General features: G+C 43.2%; 1 protein-coding gene across 4 annotated transcripts in view; it reads left to right on the top strand.

Moving 5' to 3' along the window:
- REPS2 (RALBP1 associated Eps domain containing 2) overlaps positions 1 to 24,911 on the top strand; it is a 235,483-nt gene that overhangs the window by 196,920 nt on the left and 13,652 nt on the right. For all 4 annotated transcript variants that reach the window (XM_060087427.1, XM_060087429.1, XM_060087426.1 and 1 more), the window contains exons 15-17: positions 4,997 to 5,080; positions 6,140 to 6,285; positions 16,363 to 16,468. In XM_060087427.1, the coding sequence (XP_059943410.1) occupies positions 4,997 to 5,080; positions 6,140 to 6,285; positions 16,363 to 16,468 (336 nt within the window). The remainder of the gene's footprint in view (positions 1 to 4,996; positions 5,081 to 6,139; positions 6,286 to 16,362; positions 16,469 to 24,911) is intronic.

Here is a 24,911-nt window from a genome sequence, read left to right as displayed (position 1 = left end):
TTTACCACAACTTACTGGAAATGCAGATATTCCAAGAACTGAAGGAAACAGCTGGAGATGCTCAGGCTGCCTGCAGCATGGAAGTCATGATTTGCAGGGAAATGCCCAAGGCCACAGCAAGATCTTCTGACTGCTGAAGCCCATGCTTTTCTGCCCACCGCTGCCAGAGGAGTAGTAATATGGCTTGTTTTCTCTCACCTCCTTGGTTTCATGTGAGTGACTGTCAGTGGCAGTAAGGAACGGTGTTGAAAGGAGATTCCATAAGTGTAGTTCCCAGGTTCTGACCCACTGCAGTGTAGGGAAGAGCATAGACGTGGGGAATGGTACTGAGTGGCTGATAAATAGTCCAGGATGACAATCTGTAAGACCATGTGTGCTCCAATCCACTGCCCTTCTCCAACTTCAGCTCTCCCATTGTTCTCCACTGTTCACACTTATTCCACCCTACTAGACCCCGAGTTCCAGACTTACTAGAGTGTATTTTTTTAGAGGCCTAAAACTACGAACATTTATTATCTCATAGTTTCTGTGAGTTAGAGATTTAGGAGCAACTAATCTGGGTGGTTCTGGCTCAGGGTCTCTCATTAGGCCAGAGTCAAGATATCAAGTGGGACTGGTGTCATCTGAAGGCTGGATGGGGGCTGAAGGATCTGCTTCTAAGATGGTGCATTCACATGGCTGTTGGTAGGAGGCCTCAGTTCCTTCTTATGTAGGCCTCTCCACAAGGCTGTCTGAGTGGCTTCAGGACATGGCAGCTGGCTTCCTCCAGAACAAGTGATTCAAGAGACAGCCCAAGGAGAAACATACTAGAGTGCTTTAGCTCCCCTCTTCTGGGAGCACATTATCTGGTGTCTCAGGTCCGGTTGCCTAGAGGCAGAACCTGAGCTGAGGATTCTTGGAAAGTGACACATCAGATGTATAATATAATTATCTGTATAATTGAATAACTGAATGATCCCTTCTTCTGGTGGAGAATCCAAATGCTTAGCCCCCCTGGACCTATGTCCCTTTCTGGGAAGCCAACTGAGCAGAGCCCATGTTGTCCCATCAAAACCCCACAGCAGTTCTCAGCATCCTGAGTGGCAGCACCTTCCAAGTCCATGTGACCTGTCCAGGTTTTTTATTGCAAAATTAGAATGAAAATATGTTTCTCATTTCTGGATAGGAGAGTATTAAAATGACAGTTATATTTTTAAAAGGGACCTTAGCTCAAGTTTCAATGAGCTCTTGGCTAAAAGTGCCTTCTCCTGGCTTGTCACGTCCCGGCTAGGTATGTGTTGTTACACATGGAGCCGTGAGGGAAGGACTGATATTCCAATATAATTGTAATCCACATATTTATTTCTGTCATAAAGTTCAGGCATTGGATTTCGCTTCAGACAACAAGAACTTTTGGACAAGGACATATTGTCCATATTGATAGCAGAGTTGTTCCCCCATTTCTCTAATACACAGAGAAGAAAGGGAGCCACTGAGGTCCCCCTGTTTTCATGGGTTTTCATTCTCCCAGAGTTGTTAACTTAGAAAAGTCTGAAGAAATAGCAACGAAATCTCCCAGTTTGTTCTGCTTGCCAGCTGCTAAGTCTTATGTGAGCTTCATACTGTTTTCATGAAGGGAAGTGGAATAGTTTATTGGGAAGAGGGGCTTTTGTGTGTCTAAGTCTCATCTTCAGGTTTTTTAAATTTCTTTTTTTTTTTTAAGCACAAAGCTAGTTTTCTTTTTCCATCTCTTTTCCTGGGATAAGCTCTGGCTGGGGTGAGGCTCTGCCTTTCCAGGTCCTTCCAGATTCTTGTGTTCTAGGCCCCTCCGGAGATTTGCTCTATTTGCTCTTTTGAATGTTAATAGGTGGACCCATTTAGAATGGATCCTGGAGCAGTAGAAAGTGGTGGGGAGGTCTTGAGTTTCCTCCTAAGGAGACTGATGGTTAGATCAGCCTGACTTAACACTGCAGAGTTGTTTGTTATTAGTCATAGAGCTAGAAAACCCAGGCCCTTGAATACAATTTCAGGAAGGTAAATTTTATTTTTTTAAAATAAATTTATTTATTTATTTTTGGCTGCGTTGGGTGTCCGTTGCTGCGCGCGGGCTTTTCTCTAGTTGAGGCGAGCGGGGGCTACTCTTCATTGCGGTGCGCAGTCTTCTCATTGCAGTGGCTTCTCATGTTGCAGAGCACGGGCTCTAGGCACGTGGGCTTTAGTAGTTGTGGCACGCAGGCTTCAGTAGTTGTGGCTCGTGGGCTCTAGAGCACAGGCTCAGTAGTTGTGGCGCATGGGCTTAGTTGCTCCGTGGCATGTGGGATCTTCCCAGACCAGGGCTCGAACCCGTGTCCCCTGCATTGGCAGGCAGATTCTTAGCCACTGCACCACCAGGGAAGCCCAGGAAGGTAAATTTTAAAATGGAAAACGGTTTTCAGGCCTCACAACTGCTCCTCATCCTTCCCAAGCCCCACCCCATTGTTGCTGGTGATTTAGAGATGTTTACAAGAAAAGGAAGTCAGTGATAAAGACACTCTACTGCTTTTGTTGTGCTCAGAATCCTCATTTTTGTTGAAAAGAGGATGAAATTTATCATTTCCCTCAATATTTCCACAAGAAGGAGACTTCACTCATCTCCCCAGGAAAGGGAGCGTTAGGACCGACACCTATCTCCACCTGCCTGATGATACGGAGGGGAACTGACCAACTGAAAGGTGGGGTGACTGGTCTGTCACTTCTCTCCTCTCTGCCTGGCCGCTGGGCCATGTGGGCGCACACCTGTGGTCCCTGTGGAGACCGGGCGGGCCGTAGCAGGGCAGGCCGTGGATTGGCAGTGGAAGGCGAGTGCGGGCCTCAGGTCCAGGTCCTGTTCTTCAGCACAGGTCACGGGCAGCCCTGCACTAGGTGCTTGTCAGGTCCTTGCTCAGCCATTCAGAAAGCTGACATTGGACTAGCGCATCTTGGAGTGTGATGCCATCTGTCCGAACCCCTGAGAAGGTGGGGGAGCCTGACCGTGAATGGCTCTTGACCGACTTCACTTGGATGCTTCCAGCTAGTTCAAACTCAGTGTGTCCCAAAGCGGGCTCCCCTTCCCACCTGCTTCTCCCTCGGTTCCTGTTGCGGGGATTGGCCTCCGTGCTCTCATGGTACCCCAGCCTGCCCTCCTGGGTGTCAGAGCCTGGGAGGCCGCTCAATCCTCCTTTCTCGCCACCCTGTGCAGGGCCCCTCTGCACCCAGCTCGCAGCCGGGATGTCACCTTTGCCTGAGTCTTGGTGACCCACAAGGCCGGCTGCTGTTGTAGCCCCCGCACACCCTCGCTGTAGTCCTTATTCCCCTGAAGCCTGTTGTTTGCCTGCTTGTTCTCTGCCTTTCCCACTAGACTGCAAGGTCCACGGCTTGTTCATCCTTGAACACCAGTGCTACTACAGGGGCTGCCTGTTGTGGCTGTTGGATAGATATTTCTTGAGTGAATAACACTCAGGCCCAAGAGTGCTGGAGGCTGTATAGCGTAGTGGTTACAGCCCAGCTTTGGAACCTGAGGCCTGGGTTTGGACTCTGCTATTTGTGTGATCTTGGGTGAGTCCCTTACCTTCTGGGTCCTTAGTTTCTTCCCAACTTCCTAAGACTGTGATGATGAAATGCAATAATCCATGCAGAACACCTAGAGCAAATGTGACACATAGCAAGTGTTCGGTGGTTCATAGTACACATCTATTAATAACAACAACAGCAACAATAATAATACAGTTACCCTTAATGGAAAGGAGAAGGCTATAAGAAAAACTTGGAACTAGAAATCACGCATGTTGAGTGCCTGCAGCGTGGGTTTCAAAGAGGCGGGGAGTTGCTTGGGCACCAAGGATTCCAGCGCGGGCAGTGGAAGTGTAGGAGCAGATGGGCTTACTGTGGGGAAGCATGGACAGGGAGGGAAACGTGGAGCAGGAGAGCCGAAAACAGGACCTTGAAAAAGCGCACACATGAGGAACAAGAGGGGCCAGAGCAGGAAGAGAGGATGATTCCAAGTAGGAGACTGCGACTTATCAGAGGCCAGGGACAAGAGCTTTACAAACACAGCTGAGGGTGCCGAGCTGGGCTGCTGGTCTCTGAAGACTAGAGGCAGCTGGAACGTGCTGGGTGGGGCGGTGGGCGGGGAGGAGTAGGGTCAGAGTAAGGAAGAAGCCAGGCCCCGCCAGGGTTTGGAGAGGGCTGCTTAGCTACGAGGTAGGTGCCCTCAGGCCTGAAGGTTGTATGCTGCAGTGTGTGTTTCTGTGATGCAGATTAGCTTGTGGGTCAGTAGAGGACTGATAATGTGGAGGTCACGTTGGGTCACATGTTAACATTTTGCATCACTGGCTAATAATGGCTGAAAGCCAAGGACTCGAGCAGCGCTAAATGTAGCAAGCCCGCGAGATAGGAAGCTGAGCAGGGCACCCGCACTCCCTGGGCTCTGCGCTGGGCTGTGTGGCCCCGCTGTCTTGCAGGCCTTTGGGGCCATTCCTCCCCCGTCTTTGTGCTTTCATTCACGGACTCCATACCACTCAGCCCCCAGAATCCCTCTGTTTACCCCTTCCATCATGCTTACCCCTCACCTTTTTTTAAGGTAAAGAGTCATATCTACTAGAGTGTTGATCAGAAATTTAATATTTAAAAAACGTTCAGTGCTTTTCATTGTAATTATTGTTTTTCTTAGTGCTCGGGTTGAAATTTTAACTTCTTTCCCCACCCTATTTTTCTGATACGCTTTGTTATTTTTAGTTTGTGCTTTCGAAGCATTAGTTTTTAGCAATACATACATCCAATTACAGAAGACATTCCTGTGACTTTTTCTCCTAAGATTGAACAGTGCTGGGAGGAGGGATGGGAGGGAACAGCAGGGTCTACAGAAGCTTTTCTCACGGTCGGCAGCCCCAACCGTCCCTGGCTCTATCTCCTTAGTAACTCTTTTCCTGAGGTCTCTTCATCACATATTTAGGTGGTTATGTTTTTGCATTTTTTTCCTTTCTGTGATCTTTTGCTACAGTCTGAACAAGCGTCTGAGGCCGAGTTACACCCCCAGCTGAACAGAGCCCCCTCCCAAGCTGCGGAAAGTAGTCCAACAAAGAAGGTAAGGCCAGCGTGAGGGTGTTACTGTGATGGCCTTGAGACCCCTCCCTCCCCTGGGCTGCTTGCCTCTGTTAGCAGACATACCGTTTTAAAGTTTTCATGCCCTGACATGAATGTTTATGGTCCAGATTTCCTAGAATCTGTGTTCTTCGTGAAGATTGGGGTCCTGATGATTCCTGGGCTCCACCTTGATGTTTCTGACAGTTTGTACTTCCCTCTTCAACCTCCCAGCTAAATATGGTGGCCTTGCTTTTGGCAAGACCAAGAGGTGCAGTGGGGAGCCCTGCACCCTGCTAAGCCTCGAGGAGCACCCTGGGGGCTGGGGTGGTCTCTCCTTCCTAGTCTTTTTGCCACGGTCTCCCCTTGCCCACCCATGTCACCAGTTCTTGGGCCATTTGCTCGCTCACTCACCGTGCTCTCCCATTCGTCTTCTCCCACTCCTTTCTCCTTGCCCATTTTCTCAGGCCCTTCTCCCATCACAGAGCACGTGGGCCTGGGCTTGGGAGCACAGGTAAGGCAGGGCCTCCAAGGAAGCAGGCCAACTGTCTCCTTCCACAGACACAGTGGCTCGTCAGCTTGGCTTGACGTAGGAGCTGGGGGTAGGAGAAAGATGAGCATATGACGAAGACCTCTACAAACTTTAAAACTTAGAACAGATTCAGAACATATTCCCAAAAGCCCCAAAGTGAGGCAAGAGTGAATTTTGTCTTCAGTAAGGAAAGGCCCCGTGGTGTGAGATGCACACAGCATTTAAAAAAGAAAAGAGGGGAGGGAGAGAGGGCATCTGAGTCCTGTGTCCTTCCAGGTGACAAAAGAGGTAATAGGCTGCAAGCATGAAAAAAAAAAAAAAGAAAGAGAAAGAAGGAAAGGCCCCTGGAATCTGATGCCCGGGTCTCTCCAGGTCTTGCCAAGCCACGAATCAGCCACTTGTCCTGAGGTGTGGAGTTTGAATAGAGCACACGACTGACCTTGGGGATAGGCCGAGAGGAACATGGGGCATTGACATCATGGGTGGCATTTAATTGTTTAACTTTTGGGTTTTTTTTTTTTAAATCCACAGGACATACCGTATTCTCAGCCCCCATCAAAGCCCATCCGTAGAAAATTCCGACCTGAAAATCAAGCTACAGAAAGTCAAGAGCCTACTACTGCTGTAGGCGGGCCAGCTTCTGTAGCAACCGTGAAACCCCATCCAACAGTTCAAAAGTAAGTAGAACAGATAAATGAGCGAAAGGTCGGAAACTTTATTTTAAATCTGCATATACATATGTAAATGTAAACGTACATTTACACTCATCACCGTGGACAGGTGTGATTTTAATGGTTATAGTCTTACCTTACTCATTTCTATGATGGGATTATAGTCTCCCGGTCACATAGAAAGAGGCTTTCTAAGTGATAGGGCTTAGCTTGACCCCAGGGACCAGCAAGTCCCAGGCTGGGGTGTGCTTTGGGTTGGTTTGATTTCCTTCCCCTCCTTCCCTCCTCTTCCTTTCCTTCCTACCACTCTTCTTTGTTCTGGCCTGTGTTTTCCTGGGAAGAAGACAGTAATATAAATGGCAGTTTCCCTCTTTGCCTGTCTTATCTCATGTTCCCCGGTACACGTGGCCAGCTTCAAGACTCTCAGACCCGACTTTGAGTAGAAGCGGTGTGTGATTCCTTTCTATCCCCATGAAGAGGTTCTGTTGTTGAGCATCTCAGCACAGAATGGTCACATGCAGAGCTGCTAAGATATCTGTCTGTATGATCAGCTGGATGGAGGGTGGGGACACCTGTGGACATGGCCCGGGACCGAGAAGACCATCCTTCTCCAGGCTTTGGCTTTAAGAAGAGCCATCACTTGCCTCAGTGAAATTGAGCCAGGTGTCCAGGGCAGAAAACTGCTGCTGCATGTTACTTCAACTGAGCCTGACTAGTCACTAACACAAATGCTCGGGATACGTCATGGCACCGCTCCAGGGGCCCTGTGGGTCTCAGGGGTTGCTTCGGAGTTACTCCTGCTTACACTGTTATGGGAAGAAAAGCAACAGGTTCTGTGGGTGCAGCTTGCCTTTGAAGCCAATCCTCATTCTGAATCTGTGCAGCACTCTTCTTCAGGTAATGGCTTTTGTTTTTTTTTCCAAATAGACAGTTCCCTGGTAGTATTAGTGCATAAAGGAAGTGTATTTTGTCCTTAATAGTCACTGAGAGCTTTGGCCATCTTCCAGCCACCTTCCAGCCTAGAGGATGGATCTCTGTCAGGGACACAGACAGCTAAACTTGCTACCATGTTCTCCCCAGCTTTCCACTGTAATCTGCACTTCACATCAATGCTAGTCACTCAGTGGTGGCTACGACATCCTCCAAAGTGGATGGCAGGGCCGCTGGTGGGATTCACGCAGAGATCTTTTTTTTTCATCTTTTATTTTTAAATATATAAGTGTATTTATTTAGTTTTGGCTGCGTTGGGTCTTCGTCGCTGCGCGCGGGCTTTCTCTAGTTGCGGCGAGCGGGGGCTACTCTTTGTTGCAGTGCACGGGCTTCTCATTGCAGTGGCTTCTCTTGTTGTGGAGCACGGGCTCTAGGCATGCAGGCTTCAGTAGTTGTGGCACGCAGGCTCAGTAGTCATGGTGCACGGGCTTAGTTGCTCCGCGGCATGTGGGATCTTCCTGGACCAGGGCTCGAGCCCGTGTCCCCTGCATTGGCAGGCGGATTCTTAACCACTGCGCCACCAGGGAAGTCCTCTTCATCTTTTTTAAAAGACAACTTTATTTAGATACATTTCATATAGCATACAATTCACTCTTTTAAGTGTATACTTCAGTGGTTTTTAGCATATTTACGAAGTTGTGCAACCATCATAACAGTCTAATTTTAGAACATTTTCATCACCTCCAAAAGAGATTCCGTGCCCATTAGCAGTCACTTTCCATTCTCCCCTCCCTCACGCCCCAGGCAACCACTCTCTACTTTCCGTCTTCATAGATGTGCCTGCTCTGGCCATTTCATTTAAATGGAATCATACAACATGTGGTCTTTTGTGACTGGCTTCTTTCACCTAGCATCATGTTTTTAAGGTTCATCCATGTTGTATAGTAAGTCAGAACTTAATTTTTTTTAATTGCTGAATAATGTTCCATTATATGGATATACCACATTTTATTCATCCGTTCATCAGTTGATGGACATTTGGGTTGTTTCCACTTTTCAGCTAATAAGAATAATGATGCTGTGAATATTTGTGTACAAATTTTTGTGTGGACTTAACCTTTTCATTTGTCTTAAGTATTTATACCTAAGAGTAGAATTGCTGGGTCATATGGTAACTCTATGTTTAACAGTTTAGGGACCTGCCAAACTGTTTTCCACAGTGGCTAAAGCATTTTACAATCCTGCCAGTAAAGTATGAGGGTTCCAAATTTTCCTCCTCTTTGCCAACACTTGTTATTTGATTTTTAGGGTTTTTATCATAGCCATCTTAGTGGGTGTGAAGTGGTATCTCGTTGTGGTTTTGATTTTTATTTCCTTAATGAATAGTGATGTTGAGCATCTTTTCATTTGCTTATTGGCCATGTGTATAACTTCTTTGGAGAAATGTCTTCTCAGGTTTTTGCCCATTTTTAATTGGATTATTTATCTTTTTATTTTATTTTATTTTATTTTATTTTTTTTTTTTGCTGTACGCGGGCCTCTCACTGCTGTGGCCTCTCCCGTTGCGGAGCACAGGCTCCGGACACACAGGCTCCGCGGCCATGGCTCGCGGGCCCAGCCGCTCCGCGGCATGTGGGATCTTCCGGGATCGGGGCACGAACCCGTGTCCCCTGCATCGGCAGGCGGACTCTCAACCACTGCGCCACCAGGGAAGCCCTATCTTTTTATTTTTAAGTTATGAGTTTTTTATATACTCTGGATACAAGTCCCTTGTCAGATGTATGATTTGCAAAAATTTTCTCCCATTCTGTGCATTGTCTTTTGACTTTCTTGATCGTGCTATTTGCAGCACAATATTTTTAAGTTTGATCAAGTCCAATTTATCTAATTTTTTTTCTTTTGTTACTTGTGCTTTTGCTGTCGTACCTATGAAACCATTGCCCAGTGGCATAGGGAGGGTGGGAGGGAGACGCAAGAGGGAGGGGATATGGGGTTATATGTATACATATAGCTGATTCACTTTGTCATACAGCAGAAACTAACACAACATTGTAAAGCAATTATACTCCAATAAAGATATTAAAAAATAATTTACCATAGAAACCACTGCCCAAATCAAGTTCATGAAGATTTGTTCCTGTGTTCGCATCTAAAAGCTTTATAGTTTTAGCTCTTACATTGAGCCCTGTGGTCTATTTTAAATTCATTTTTGTGTATTATATGATGAAGGGGTCCAGCTTCATTCTTTTGCATATGGATTTCCAGTTGTCCCAGCAGCATGTGTTGAAAGGAGATATTTTCTTTTATCTGCCTGTTCAGTCACTGCCCCTCACCATGATACTCTTTCACTAGTTAGGTGACCATATGGGGTCAGGCTGAGAGAGGCTAGCACCCACCAGCAACACAAGTAGTGCTGTAAATGACAGGGAACTTTATAAGACTTACTTCAGGTCCCAGACCAGTTTATTTTGGAGTGATAAGGAGCACCTTAGCATTCATAATTTTTTAAAACCTGGAGAGAGGACAGCCAGACACATGATGGTTAGTCTGTGTGGCCCTTTCTCAACTAGGGTTCTGGGAGAGAATTAAGCTCTGATGCCCTTAGACATCCATTGTATGTAGTAAGTTAATCTCTTTCCAATGCATTTAGAGTGGTTGTTACTATATACCGTCTTTGGGAAAACCAAGAAAAGAGTCACAAATCAAGTTGCAAAATGGTCTTCAGCCTTTGGGGAAATTAACGTTAGAACTGATCTATTAATAAGAAACAAATTCTGCTTCAGCTATCATCATTGTCTGCTCCATTTAGGGGAGAGGAACTAATAAAATATTCTCTCCAAGTGAGCTCCTGAGTCCAGGTTACAAGTAATAAACAGCTCTCCCATTGTGTCGTCATTAATGAGCTACCCGTAAGGACAGAAGTGGGTTTTTCTTAGAAATAATTTAGCTTGATTTTTTCCCCCATATCTAATGTATCTGCTAAGGATGGATTTTGGGAAAATAGAATTGTTTGAACAGTTTAGAACTAGACGATGTTGTGTGGCAATACTGTGACTGAATCTGTGCCAGCCTCTGTGGCCTTTGCTCTTCTCTGGAACCCCAGGAATTGTCCTGGGCCGCCCCAGGGCATTCCAAGGAGCTTGTGTGGCAGTGTCTGCTTGTCTATATGACGTTCTCAGTGTGTCTGGGATTCTGTTTCCCTTCCCTCCTCATGTTTGGCAACACTGGAATATCTTTGGGGTTGATGATTGGCATCTCTAGTGAAAACCTACCATTTCCAAGAAGAGAAAAGGCAGTATAAACTCACTTCTTAAAAGCTGTACTCAGAATTCCGTGGGAGAAATCAGGGCCCGGGGTGAAGGCTAAGAAGACTTTTCTCATCTAGAGACCCCAGTTTATATTCCTTCAAACATTGGTTCAGCTGCTTGAACATAAACCAGGTAACAGTCACTCACATAACATAGAAATTAACTACTTTCTTATGTAAAAGTCTGAGTTGGTGAGTGGTCCAGAAGAGTACCTGCCCAGAACCCAGGTACCTTCTGTCGTCTTGTTTTAGATCCCTGTGAGGGTTGCCTTTATCCATAGGGTCGGAGGTGGCTCACCTCTAACATGTTCGTGTTCCAGGTCCCAGGAAGGGGGAAGGAACAAATGGAGAGAAAACAGATTACTTTTAAGGGCATGACTCAGAAGTGGCATACATCACTTCTCTCGGATCCCTTTCACCCAGACTTAGGCATGTGGCCTCATCTACTTGCAAGGGAGACATGGAAATGCAACTAGTTTCTAGTTGCATGGCCATGTGCCTAGCTCAACCTGAGGAGATGCTACTGAAAACAGGAAGGCATGAGAATAGGATTGGAGGACAGTCTGCCACAGAACCTTCAGTGGATGAGCCTCACAGTACACAGTTCTAAACTGAGAGATCACCTGACGTACAACAGCAGGCGAAATAAACACCTTGCTGTTACTCCCTTATCTTCCTCCTTGGAAACCAGGCCACTTAAAGCCCACCTTGGAACAGTGAGTAACGAAGTTAGGAGAACCTGGAGAGACAAACTCTAGAAGCAAGTCTTAAGAGGTGAGGCAAGTTAGACACCTTTACTGAACCCTTGAGAGGTTTTTGGGGCCGGCTCCTGTCTGTGTGTTACTTAGGGCTCATTTGGTTGTAAAACATAAAGAGCAACTTGAGCTAGCAAAACCCTGTTCATTATTATAAGAATACAGGGGTGACTCATGGAAACCAGGGGCAGGGTTGGGTTGGAAGAGAGGACTGTATACCTGTTGGCTCTCCTCCTGATTCTTCTCTATTTTCTGTCATTTTTATCTGTGAAGACTTTTCAACCACCTTCAGCTCCAGATGTTACATTCTCACTGTGCAGGGCCCAGCCTAAACCAAACTCTTAAACAGGACCCATATATCCCTGGGAGAGAGAATCTGGTTAGCTTAGCACAGGCCAGCATCTGTTCAAGTGTGAAAACAGAGCTGAGCATTTCTTAAGACAAATAGGACTGTCAGCCCATCCCTGTGGAGGGAGGGGGAAGGGGATGGAGACAGTTCCCAGAGGAGGGGCAACTGTTATAAGCTGGCACACTTAGCGTGGTATTTGTTTAAGTAGGGGCATCCAGTTCTGATCAACATGTATTTCCATAAAACTTTTGGACTTCCCTGGTGGTGCAGTGGTTAAGAATCCGCCTGCCAATGCAGGGGATACAGGTTCGAGACCTGGTCTGGGAAGATCCCACATGCCTCAGAACAACTAAGCCCGTGTGCCGCAACTACTGAGCCTGCACTCTAGAGCCCGCGAGCCACAACTACTGAGCCCACGTGCCACAACTACTGAAGCCTGCGCTCCTAGAGCCCGTGCTCTGCAACAAGAGAAGCCACCGCAATGAGAAGCCCGCACGCCACAACGAAGAGTAGCTCCCACTCGCCGCAACTAGAGAAAGCCCGCGTGCAGCAATGAAGACCCAACGCAGCCAAAAATAAAATATAAATAAATAAATTTATAAAAAAAACAAACCTTTTTGTTTTGTAATAATTATAGATTGATAGGAAATTTAAAAATAGTACAAAGAAGTCCTGTGTATCTTTCACCTAGTTTCTCTCAATGATTGCATTTAACCTAACTATAGTATAATATCAAAACTAGGAAATTGATGTTGGAACAGTGTATATGTATAGTTCTTTGCCATTTTATCACATGTGTGTGTCTTGTAACCACCACTGTAATCAAGGTACAGGAGTCACCCTTACCCCATCTTCTTCTTTACTCCTTACCCGTGGTGATCATTGATCAGTTTCCCATCTCTATAACTTTGTCATTTTCTGAATGTTATATTCATAGAATCACACAGCATGTGACCTTCTGAGTTTGGCTTGTTTTCACTCGGCATAATGCCCTTGACATCTGTCCAAGTTGTTGTATAAATCAAAACTGCTAAGCAGTATTCTATGCTATGGGTGTACCACAGTTTGTTTAGCCATTCATCTATTGAGAGACATTTTGTTTGTGTCTAGTTGTCGAGTATTACAGATAAAGCTGCTGTGAGCATCTGTGTACGGGTTCTTGTGTATACGTAAGTTTTCATTTCTCTGGGCTAAATGTCCAAAAGTGTGATTGTTGGGTTGTGTGCTAAGTGTATATTTAGTTTTTAAAGAAACTGCCAAGTTGTTTTCCAAAATGGCTGTACCATTTTATCTTCCCACCAGCACTGTATGAGGTTCAGTGTCTCCGCATCCTCACCAGCATTTGGTATTGTCACTGTTTTTTAAATTTCGCTGTTCTAATACGTGTGTAGTGGTATCCCACTGTGGTATTAATTTGCATTTCCCTAATGGCTAGAACATCTTTTCATGTGTGTATTTGCCATCATGTGTCCTCTTTGGTGACATGTCTCTTCATCTCCTTTGCCCATTTTCTAATTGAAATGTTTTTTAATGTTGAGTTTTGAGAGTTCTTTATATATTCTAAATACAAATCAGTGTGGTTTGCAATGTTTTCTCTCAGTCTGGGGCTTGTTTTTTCATCCTCTTAAAAGAGTCTTTTGCAGAGCAAAAGTTTAAAAATTTTAAGGAAGTCCAACTTACTTATTTCTTTTCCTTTTATGGATTGTGCTTTTCTTGTCACCTCTAAAATCTCTTCACTAAGCTCTAGGTCCTGAAGATTTTTTCTCTTACGTTTTCTTCTAAAAGTTTTATAATTTTACACTTTACATTTAAGTTGGTGATCCATTTTGTGTTAATTTTTATATAAGGTGTGAGATTTGGGTCAAGGTTCATTTTTTGGCCTATGGATATTGAATTGCTTCAGCACTTTTGTTGAAAAAGCTGTTCTTTCTCCATTGACTTGCTTTTGCACGTCTGTCAAAAATAAGTTGGTTGTACTAGTGTGAGTCTATTTCTGGGTTCTTTATTCTGTTCCATTGATCTATGTGTCTTTCCCTCTGCCAATACCACACAAGATAGTAACGAAGATTAGTATCTTCACTACTTCACCACTTGATACTATAGCTATATGTCTTCTGTTTTTCCCACTTATAATTATTTTTCAAAATTGTTTAGCTATTCTGATTCCTTTGAGTTTCCATTTGATTTTAGAATAATTTTGTCTTGAGCTACAAAAATCCTACTGGGATTTCTATAGGAATTATGTTAAACCTTTATGTCAATCTGGGGAGAGTTGACATCTTTTACTCTGTTGAGTTTTCCAATCCATGAACATTTATTTCTCTATTTATTTAGATCTTATTTTATTTTTTTCATCAGTGTTGTATAGTTCTCAGCATGTAAATTACGTATATGTTGTGATATATCTAAGAATTTCAGCTTGAGTCTTTATAAATGAAGTTGTATTTTTGATTTTGATTTTCAGGTGTTCATTGTTAGTATATCAAAATACTATTGATTTTTGTAGATTAATCTATCTTGCAAATTCACTTCTGTCCTTACGGAAATCACTTGTTAATTCTAGGAGTTTTTTTATAGATTCCTTGGAATTTTCTACATGGACCATCGTGTCATCTGCAAATAGGGACGGTTTCGTTTCTTTCTTTTCAATATGTGTACCTTTTGTTTCCTTTTCTTGTATAATTGGGCTGGCTAGGACTTCCAGCACTATGTTGAAAATAGTGATGAGAGTAGAAATTTTTGCCTTGTTCCTAAGCTTAGGGGGAACCATTCAGTTTTTCATTAAGTATGATGTTAGCTATAGTTTTTTTGGTAGAGGTTCTTTATCAAGTTGAGGAAGTTCACCTCTATTAATAGCTTTCTGAGAGTTTTTATTATAAATTGGTGTTGTGTTTTATCAGGTGCTTTTTCTACATTAGTTGATATGATCATGTGATTTTTTTCTTTCACCTGTTAAGATGGTGAATTATATTGATTGTTTTTTGAGTATTGAATCAGTCTTGTATCCCTGGAATAAACTCCTCTTGGTCATGATATATAATTCTTTTTTATATTGCTGAATTCTATTTGCTAATATTTTATTAAAGATTTTACATCTGTATTCAGGAGGGATATTGTGTCTAATTTTCTGTCTTGTTAGGCTGCCCCTTTCCAAGTCCTTTGGCTAGAGAGAGCAGAATTTTGGGGAAGCTTTATATTGTCTGCTCTCATTGGCATTGATGGGATGCATGAAGTGAAAAAGAAAACCCAGGGAATTCGTGGCTATTCTTTCCCTGGGTACTGAGTTTCCTAGCTGGTTTGCCTTCTTCACTCCACTTCACTTCACTTTGCAGAGTCATCGTATATTATTCTGTATATTATGCCCAGGGTTTTAACTGTATTTAGTGGAAGGAATAGAGAGAAGTGTGCCTACTCCGTCTCATCCTGAAACCAGAAATCCAATCTATATCTTGTAAAAAATAGATTTTGAAGAGTCTTCCCTGCCTATTTATGGGTAAAAAAAAATTAATCTTTCAACTTGTTGGGGAGGGAGCATGCCTTCTACAGGTGAGCAGAGTGGCTAGCATAGTGTATATTCATAGTGAACAGTCACCAGATCTCTCTAGTGGTCACAGTGCATTCTCGTTCAGTCGCTCTGGCCTAGAACCCTTCTCCCAGTGATTACAAATATGTTTGTTTTTCTAGGGGAACCTAGATTGCCCTTTTGCTCTGAGGATTCAGTATTTCTTGCTGTGGCATATAAGGATGTAGGTTCTACAACCACATTGACAGTTTTGAGGGGGAAAGAGGGTGTTACGAAAAATTAGGGCCAGACAGGCAGTGTAAGCAGAGACTGTAATGGGCCGGGTGGGATGTGTGGTCCCCTTAGTTATACCTGTTCTGTGAATTTACTCTTGACTTAATTTGGAAAGACTGGTATTAAAACATTTTTGTGTTTTTCTCAAGTGCCACAGAATGTATGTTGGTGTATGCACATGCACACACGTGCTCACACACATACACACTCAGGCATTCACGCCAAATAATAAAGAAATAAAAGAGAGGTATGTAGCCTGGCTAAGTTAATGTAGGATTTTTTTTTTTTTTTTTTTTTTTTTTCCTTTTTTTGCGTTATGTGGGCCTCTCACTGTTGTGGCCTCTCCCGTTGCGGAGCACAGGCTCCGGACGCGCAGGCCCAGCGGCCATGGCTCACGGGCCCAGCCGCTCCGCGGCATATGGGATCCTCCCAGACCGGGGCACGAACCCGTATCCCCTGCATCGGCAGGCGGACTCTCAACCACTGCGCCACCAGGGAGGCCCTAATGTAGGATTTTTTGCTAAAGGGAATATTCTTCTGTTCTTTTCCTTCACACTTGTCCACGGGGCCACTTGCAGTTCTTTTTAACACCATTAATGATTGCACAAAAAGGGCATTTCAGTTAATGTCATTTGTCAGGAAGAAATAGTTATTAAAATGTCTTTGGATAAATGGAACGAAGAGTGTTTGAAAAGGCCCAATTCACAGCTTTTCTTCAAGTTATAAAATGGAAATTACTTCAGGTGTAAATAATTCATGCCAACAAATTTGTTTCCTTTGGTGTGTGCCTGCCTGCCTGCCTGTGTGAATATCTGATTTTATTTTTGGAGCCCTGTGGCATTAGCCCCTTGTCAGTTTAGCACTTACTGTGAATCGGAGAGTTCTGACCCACAAGGATCCAGACCTCTAAGTTCTATTTCAGTGAACTGTTTGTACTTTTTTGTAGACAGTCTTCCAAACAGAAGAAGGCTATTCAAACTGCTATCCGCAAAAATAAAGAGGCAAATGCAGTGCTGGCCCGGTTGAACAGTGAACTCCAGCAGCAGCTCAAGGTAAGGAGCTTCCTGAATTTGGATTACCAGGCTTTGTGTCTGTCTGTTGTGTTTTGTTTTGACAAACATTGGCTGAGCATCTGGTTCCATTCCTGTTGGTAAGACTTGCTCTTTGCTCTCAAACTCCTTTTGGAAGGCAGAGTTGCTGTATTTAAGTTTCATGGGTTGGTTCTTGTATGCTTAGAGGAAGACTCGTAGCTTTAATACGCAGGCTGCATATTGTGTGCTAGTTAAAAAGACAGAGAAGCTATTACAAAGGCTCTTTGGAGCATTCTTTATTGTCCAAGCCTTCTGGGTAAACCCCTCATTTGTTTAGATCCTCCATGAATGATGCTATACGTATTTCAATGGAAGAGGGTGGCCCTGATCCTCTCGAAGGCTAACTCCTGCCCTGGGATCTTGGAAATGGTTCCATATCAGCTTCTCAAGGACATTACCCCATCCTCATCGGCTGTTTCTCTTCACCATTGATCTCCCCTATATTAGTTTCCCAGGGTTGTCCTAACAAAGCGCTACAAACTTGGTGGCTTAAAATACTAGCAACTTATTCTCTCCCAGCTCTGGAGGCTAGAAGTCTGAATCACGGTGTCAGCAGAGCGATGCTATCTCTGAAGGCTCTAGGGGGGAATTCTTCCTTTCTTCTTCCGGTTTCTGGTGGTGGCTGGCAGTCCTTGGCTGGTAGATGCATCACTCCAGTTTCTGCCTCTGCTGTCACATGGCGTTTTCTCTGTGTCTCTCTGTGTCTGTGTCCGAATTCCTCTTTTTATCATGCCCTCTTTTTATAAGGATACCAGTCATTGGGTTAGGGCTCACCCTAATCTAGCACAGTCTCATTTCTAACTAGATTATATCCACAAAGAGCCTATTTCCATAGAAGGTCACATTTACAGGTACGGGGGGTTGGGAGTTAAACATATATTTTCAGGGCAGCCACGACACCCCCTGATTCTCTACTGGATCATTGCCACCCACACATAAACATGCTCTGGTGTTCCGTGTAGTGACGCCACGTTCTCCCTCAGCTGCTGCCCCGTCTCTCTGGTCTCCTTTTCACAGCCAAGTGTCTTAAGAGTTGTTTTCATTTATTGTCTCTCATTTCTCACCAACAGCTTTCTCTCCCTCCGCTTCGTTGTGGCTTTCATTCTCCTCCACTTACACCCCTCTTACAGCCAAATTCCTTGGGCCTGTTTTAACATTATTTGGATTTTCAGAAAAATCTATGCCATTGACCGTTGACCATTCCTTCCTCTGAAATGTCTTTTCTAACTGGTTTCTGGGATATCATACTTTCCTTGTCCTTTTACTTCACTGGTGATTCCTCTTTAGCAACCTCTGCTGTCCCTTCCTTTTTCATTTTCTCTTTCGTTACTACCCCGCTTCACCCTATTTTTTTTTTTTTTTTTGGCCGTGCCATGTGGCTTGTGGGATCTCAGTTCCCAGATCAGGGATTGAACCCAGGCCATGACAGTCAAAGCCCGGAATCCTAACCACTAGGCCACCAGGGAGCTCCCCCTAATATTTTATTATGAACATTTTCAAGCATACTAGAAAGTTGAAAGAATCATACAGTGAATATTTTCATAGCCACCACTTCAGTTCTACCATTCACATCTCGTCATACTTGTTTTATCACATGTTTTTCTATCCCTCTTATCTATCCTTCAGTCCATCTTATTTTTAACATGTTTTCAAGTAAATTGCAGACATCTGTATGCGTCCCCTAAATATTTTAACATGCATGTCATTAACTAGAGTTCAATATTTTTACAAGTTTTTCTCATGTTGTAAATTTTACATACAATGAGTGTACAAATCTTAAGTGTACACTTGCTGACTTTTTAACAAATGCATCTACTTATGGATCTCAACCCCCTATCAAAGATATAGCACATTACCATCTCCCCAGAAAGCTCCCTCATGCTCCTTCCCAGTTAATTTCTGCCCCAGTCACATAGAGGTAACCACTATTCTAAACTTCCTAGGCCATACTGTTGCCTATTCTGTAACTTTATGTAAATGGTGTCCTCTGACATGTACTTTTATGGAAAGCTTCTTTCACTTAGTATTATGTTTTTGAGATTCATTTTCATTGTTGTATGTCTCAGTAATCTGTTCCTTTTTATTGCTGAGTGGTATTCTATTGAGTGAATATGCTGCAATTTGGTTATCAATTTTCCTATTAGTGGACACCAGAAATGGTTCTAGTTTTTGCTGTTTTGAATAAAACTACATTCTTGGATAAGTCTTTGTGTGGGAATATGTTCCCATTTCTCTTGGGTAAATTTCTAGGATTAGGATTAGTAGGTAATATGGTGATTGTGTGTGATTAGTTTTTTTTTTTTTTTTTTTTTTTTTTTGCGGTATGTGGGCCTCCCACCGCTGTGGCCTCTCCCGTTGTGGAGCACAGGCTCCGGGCGCGCAGGCTCAGCGGCCATGGCTCACGGGCCCAGCCGCTCCGCGGCACATGGGATCCTCCCAGACCAGGGCTCGAACCTGTGTCCCCTGCATTGGCAGGCGGATTCTTAGCCACTGTGCCACCAGGAAAGCCCAAGAGGAACTCTTAAGTTGAGTTTGTTTAATGATCTTTGAGCTTCATGAACTTGGATATCCATATGTCTCCCGAGATTCGGGAAGTTCTCAGCCATTATTTCTTCAAATAAGCTTTCTGCCCTCTTCTCTCTCTCTTCAACTTCAGGAACTCTCATAATTCACTAACTGTTTCTTTTGGTGACATCCCATAGATCATGTACCTTTCTTCATTCTTTTAAATTCTTTTTTCTTTGTTCTTCTCTGACTGGATAGTTTCAAAATCCCTGTCTTCTATCTCAGATTCTTTCTTCTGCTTGATCCATTCAGATGTCGATGTTCTGTATTATATTTTTAATTGCATTCATTGCATTCTTCAGCTCCAGAATTTCTGTATAGTTCTTTTTTATGATTTCCATCTCTTTGTTAAACTTCTCATTTTATTCGTGTAGTGTAGTTTTCCTGAATTAATTGACTTCTCTTTCTGTGTTTTCTTGCAGCACATTGAGTTTCCTTAAAATAGCCATTTAAAATTCTTTATTGGGAAAATCATAGATCTCCATGTCTTTGGGATTGGTTACTGGAAGATTATTTTAATTCTTTGGTGGCATCACGTTTCCTTGAAGTTTTGTGTTGCTGTCTTCACATTTGAAGTAGCAGTCACCTCGTCCAATCTTTACTAACTGCCTTCAGGAGAGAAATACTTTCTATCAGCCCTATTAGAGATTCTGAGAAGTTCTCGGATCTTCTATGGGTACACTTGCTCAACATTTCTTGTTCCTTCTTGTGGCAGAATTCTTAAGCTTGTATGCCTTATTCTGATCCTGCACAACACCAGGCCAACTGCTAACAGCCTCCTTTTTGTTTCCCAAAGATGGCACTACAGCTCAAATTTGTGGTCTCTCATGGTCCACAGATTTGGGCCAGCAAGGCTTTCTGTATGTGCTCAGTCAGTCATGCTGCTGTCATCAGGAATGTGAACAGGAGGCTTGCCACAAGTTGGTGGTGTGTGTAAGTCCCATGGAGTGCTGAGAGTGCCCCATGGCCAGTTGGAGGATCCCCAGGGGCTTATGGGTGGGCTTCTTGATGGAGTCCCGGGACACATTTAGTAAGATCCATGTTCCTTTAATCCTCTTTTGAGAGTCCTGTTTGCCACTCTCCAGCCTCTTCCCCCTCCCCACCCCCCAGTCATGCAGTTCACAATTCAGTGCTCTGGATGGGGCGAGACAGGAATGAGCCTCTTTGACAGTGTCCCACACAGCCAGGGAAACTGGGTGCTCACGCATGCACTCTTCCTTCACCCATGAGAGAAATCATAGGCCAAGATCTTTTCTAGTCCTAAGCTGTGCTGCTTTGTGAGAAGGTGATGTGAGTAGTCAAACAATTCTTCTTACCCTCCCCAGTGCATCTAGACTTGTATTATTTTTCTCTAGCATTGTGCTGGAACTTCTCTGCTTGAAACTTGAACTTCCACAAAGGCTGTTTCATCTGTGGGTGATTTTCTAAAACAGTGTTTTCCAGGGTCTCCTGGACTGTGGCCGAGAGGGGCTAGAGCTGCTTCATGGGCCCCTGCTGGGTCCAGAGCCGGAACTGAGGTCTATGTGCCTATTACCCGATGCGTGGCTGGATGAGACTCCTCCTGGGTCCCTTGGTGTATGGTGCTGGATCCCTTGGTGTATGGTGCTGGATCCCAAAGCTCCCAAAAAGGCACTTTGTCTGTGAATAGAGGCCAAATTGTTATTGGCAGGGGGATATGGACGAAGGATGTCTTACTCAGCCGTGCTGCTGACATCACCCCTGGTAGTTCTATTTTTAATTTTGTAAATGAACTTCCATAGTGTTTTCCACAGTGGCTGCACCAATATCTATGATACTTTTTTTTTTTTTTTTTTTTTGCGGTACCCAGGCTTCTCACTGTTGTGGCCTCTCCCGTTGCGGAGCACAGGCTCCGGACGCGCAGGCTCAGCGGCCATGGCTCATGGGCCAAGCCACTCCGCAGCATGTGGGATCATCCCGGACCGTGGCACGAACCTGTGTCCCCTGCATCGGCAGGCGGACTCTCAACCACTGCACCACCAGGGAAGCCCTATGATACATTTTGAATTAAGTTTTATATATGCTGTGAGATTAGGGTCAAGGTTCATTTTTTTCCATACCAGTATCTCATTAATCTAGAACCATTTGAAGAAAAGGGTTTCTTTTCCTCCTTGGATTACTCTGGTGCCATTGTCAAAAATCTAATGACTATATAAGTGTGATTTATTTATGGGTTCTTATTCCATTCTATTAACCTATTTGTTGATCTTTTTTTTAACATCTTTATTGGAGTATAATTGCTTTACAATAGTGTGTCAGTTTCTGCTTTATAACAAAGTTAATCAGCTGTACATATACATATATCCCCATATCTCCTCCCTCTTGTGTCTCCCTCCCTCCCACCCTCCCTATCCCACCCCTCTAGGTGGTCACAAAGCCCCAAGCTGATCTCCCTGTGCTATGCGGCTGCTTCCCACTAGCTATCTATTTTACAGTTGGTAGTATATATAAGTCCATGGCACTCTGTCAGTTTGCCTCAGCTTACCCTTCCCCCTCCCCGCATCCTCAAGTCCATTCTCTAAGTCTGAGTCTTTATTCCTGTCCTGCCCCTAGGTTCTTCAGAACCATTTTGGGTTTTTTTAGATTTTATATATATGTGTTAGCAGATGGTATTTTTTTTTCTCTTTCTGACTTAATTCACTCTATGACAGTCTCTCCGTCCATCCACTTCACTACAACTAACTCAATTTGGTTTCTTTTTATGGCTGAGTACTATTCCATTGTATACATGTGCCACATCTTCTTTATCCATTCATCTGTTGATGGACACTTAGGTTGCTTCCATGTCCTGACTACTGTAAATAGAGTTGCAATGAACATTGTGGTACATGACTCCTTTTGAATTATGCTTTTCTCAGGGTATATGCCCAGTAGTGGGATTGCTGGGTCGCATGGTAGTTCTATTTTTAGTTTTATAAGGAACCTCCGTACTGTTCTCCATAGTGGCTGTATCAATTTACATTCCCACCAACAGTGCGACAGGGTTCCCTTTTCTCCACACCCTCTCCAGCATTTATTGTTTGTAGATTTTTTGAAGATGGCCATTCTAACTGGTGTGAGGTGATACCTCATTGTAGTTTTGATTTGCATTTCTCTAATGATTAGTGATGTTGAGCATCCTTTCATGTGTTTGTTGGCAATCTGTATATCTTCTTTGGAGAAATGTCTATTTAGGTCTTCTGCCCATTTTTGGATTGGGTTGTTTGTTTTTTTCATATTGAGCTGCATGAGCTGCTTGTAAATTTGGGAGATTAATCCTTTGTCAGTTGCTTCATTTGCAAATATTTTCTCCCATTCTGAGGGTTGCCTTTTCCTCTTGTTTATGGTTTCCTTTGCTGTGCAAAAGCTTTGAAGTTTCATTAGGTCCCATTTGTTTATTTTTGTCTTTATTTCCATTTCTCTAGGAGGTGAGTCAAAAAGGACCTTGCTGTGATTTATGTCATGGAGTGTTCTGCCTATGTTTTCCTCTAAGAGTTTGATAGTGTCTGGCCTTACATTTAGGTCTTTAATCCATTTTGAGTTTATTTTTGTGTATGGTGTTAAGAAGTGTTCTAATTTCATTCTTCTACATGTAGCTGTTCAGTTTTCCCAGCACCACTTATTGAAGACGCTGCCTTTTCTCCATTGTATATTCTTGCCTCCTTTATCAAAGGTAAGGTGACCATATGGGCGTGGGTTTATCTCTGGGCTTTCTGTCCTGTTCCATTGATCTATGTTTCTGTTTTTGTGCCAGTACCCTACTGTCTTGATTGCTGTAGCTTTGTTGTATAGTCTGAAGTCCGGGAGCCTGATTCCTCCAGCTCCGTTTTTCTTTCTCAAGACTGCTTTGGCTATTCGGGGTCTTTTGTTTCCATACAAATTGTGAAATTTTTTGTTCTAGTTCTGTGGAAAATGCCACTGGTAGTTTGATAGGGACTGCATTGAATTTGTAGATTGCTTTAGGTAGTAGAGTCATTTTCACAATGTTGATTCTTCCCATCCGAGAACGTGGTATATCTCTCCATCTCTTTGTGTCGTCTTTAATGTCTTTTCATCAGTGTCTTACAGTTTTCTGCATACAGGTCTTTTGTGTCCTTAGGTAGGTTTATTCCTAGGTATTTTATTCTTTTTGTTGCACTGGTACAGGGGAGTGTTTCCTTAATTTCTCTTTCAGATTTTTCATCATTAGTGTATAGGAATGAAAGAGATTTCTGTGTATTAATTTTGTATCCTGGGACTTTAACAGATTGATTGATTAGCTCTAGTAGTTTTCTGGTAGCATCTTTAGGATTCTTTATGTATAAGTGTCATGCCATCTGCAAACACTGACAGTTTTACTTCTTCTTTTCCGATTTGGATTCCTTTTATTTCTTTTTCTTCTCTGATTGCTGTAGCTAAAACTTCCAAAACTACGTTGAATAATAGTGGTGACAGTGGGCAACCTTGTCTTGTTCCTGATCTTAGAGGAAATGGTTTCAGTTTTTCACCATTGAGAACGATGTTGGCTGTGGGTTTGTCATATATGGCCTTTATTATGTTGAGGTAAGTTCCCTCTATGCCTACTTTCTGGAGGGTTTTTATCATAAATGGGTGTTGAATTTTGTCATAAGTTTTTCTGGCATCTATTCAGATTATCATATGGTTTTTATCCTTCAATTTGTTAATACGGTGTATCACATGGATTGATTTGTGTATATTGAAGAATCCTTGCATTCCTGGGATAAACCCCACTTGATCATGGTGTATGATCCTTTTAATGTTCTGTTGGATTCTGTTTGCTAGTATTTTGTTGAGGATTTTTGCATCTATGTTCATCAGTGATATTGGCCTGTAGTTTTCTTGCATTGTGACATCTTGTCTGGTTTTGGTTTCAGGGTGATGGTGGCCTCATAGAGTGAGTTTGGGAGTGTTCCTCCCTCTGCTATACTTTGGAAGAGTTTGAGAAGGGTAGGTGTGAGCTCTTCTCTAAATGTTTGATAGAATTCGCCTGTGAAGCCATCTGGTCCTCGGCTTTTGTTTGCTGGAAGAGTTTTAATCACAGTTTCAACTTCAGTGCTTGTGATTGGTCTGTTTATATTTTCTATTTCTTCCTGGTTCAGTCTCCGAAGGTTGTGCTTTTCTAAGAATTTGTCCATTTCTTCCAGGTTGTCCATTTCATTGGCATAGAGTTGCTTGTAGTAGTCTCTTAGGATTCTTTGTATTTCTGCGGTGTCTGTTGTAACTTCTCCTTCTTCATTTCTAATTTTATTGTTTGAGTCCTCTCCTTCTTTTTCTTGATGAGTCTGGCTAATAGTTTATCAATTTTGTTTATCTTTTCAAAGAACCAGCTTTTACTTTTTTTGATCTTTGCAATTGTTTTCTTTATTTCTGATTCATTTATTTCTGCTCTGATCTTTATGATTTCTTTCCTTCTACTAACTTTGGGTTTTGTTTGTTCTTCTTTTTCTAGTTCTTTTAGGTGTAAAGTTAGATTGTTTATTTGAGATGTTTGTTGTTTCTTGAGGTAGGATTGTATTGCTATAAAGTTCCCTCTTAGAACTGCTTTTGCTGCATCCCATAGGTTTTGGATCATCGTGTTTCAACCGTCATTGGTCTCTAGGTATTTTTTGATTTCCTCTTTGCTTTCTTCAGTGATCTCTTAGTTATTTAGCAGTGTATTGTTTAGCCTCCATGTGTTTGTATTTTTTACAGATTTATTCCCGTAATTGATATCTAGTCTCGTAGTGTTGTGGTCAGAAAAGATACTTGATAGGATTTCAATTTTCTTAAATTTACCAAGGCTTGATTTGTGACCCACGATATGATCTGTCCTAGAGAATGTTCCATGAGCAGTTGAGAAGAA

The sequence above is a fragment of the Mesoplodon densirostris genome, chromosome X (genome assembly GCF_025265405.1).
Source record: "Mesoplodon densirostris isolate mMesDen1 chromosome X, mMesDen1 primary haplotype, whole genome shotgun sequence".
NCBI classification, from domain to species: domain Eukaryota; kingdom Metazoa; phylum Chordata; class Mammalia; order Artiodactyla; family Ziphiidae; genus Mesoplodon; species Mesoplodon densirostris.
This window is presented reverse-complemented; position numbering and strand designations above follow the sequence as displayed.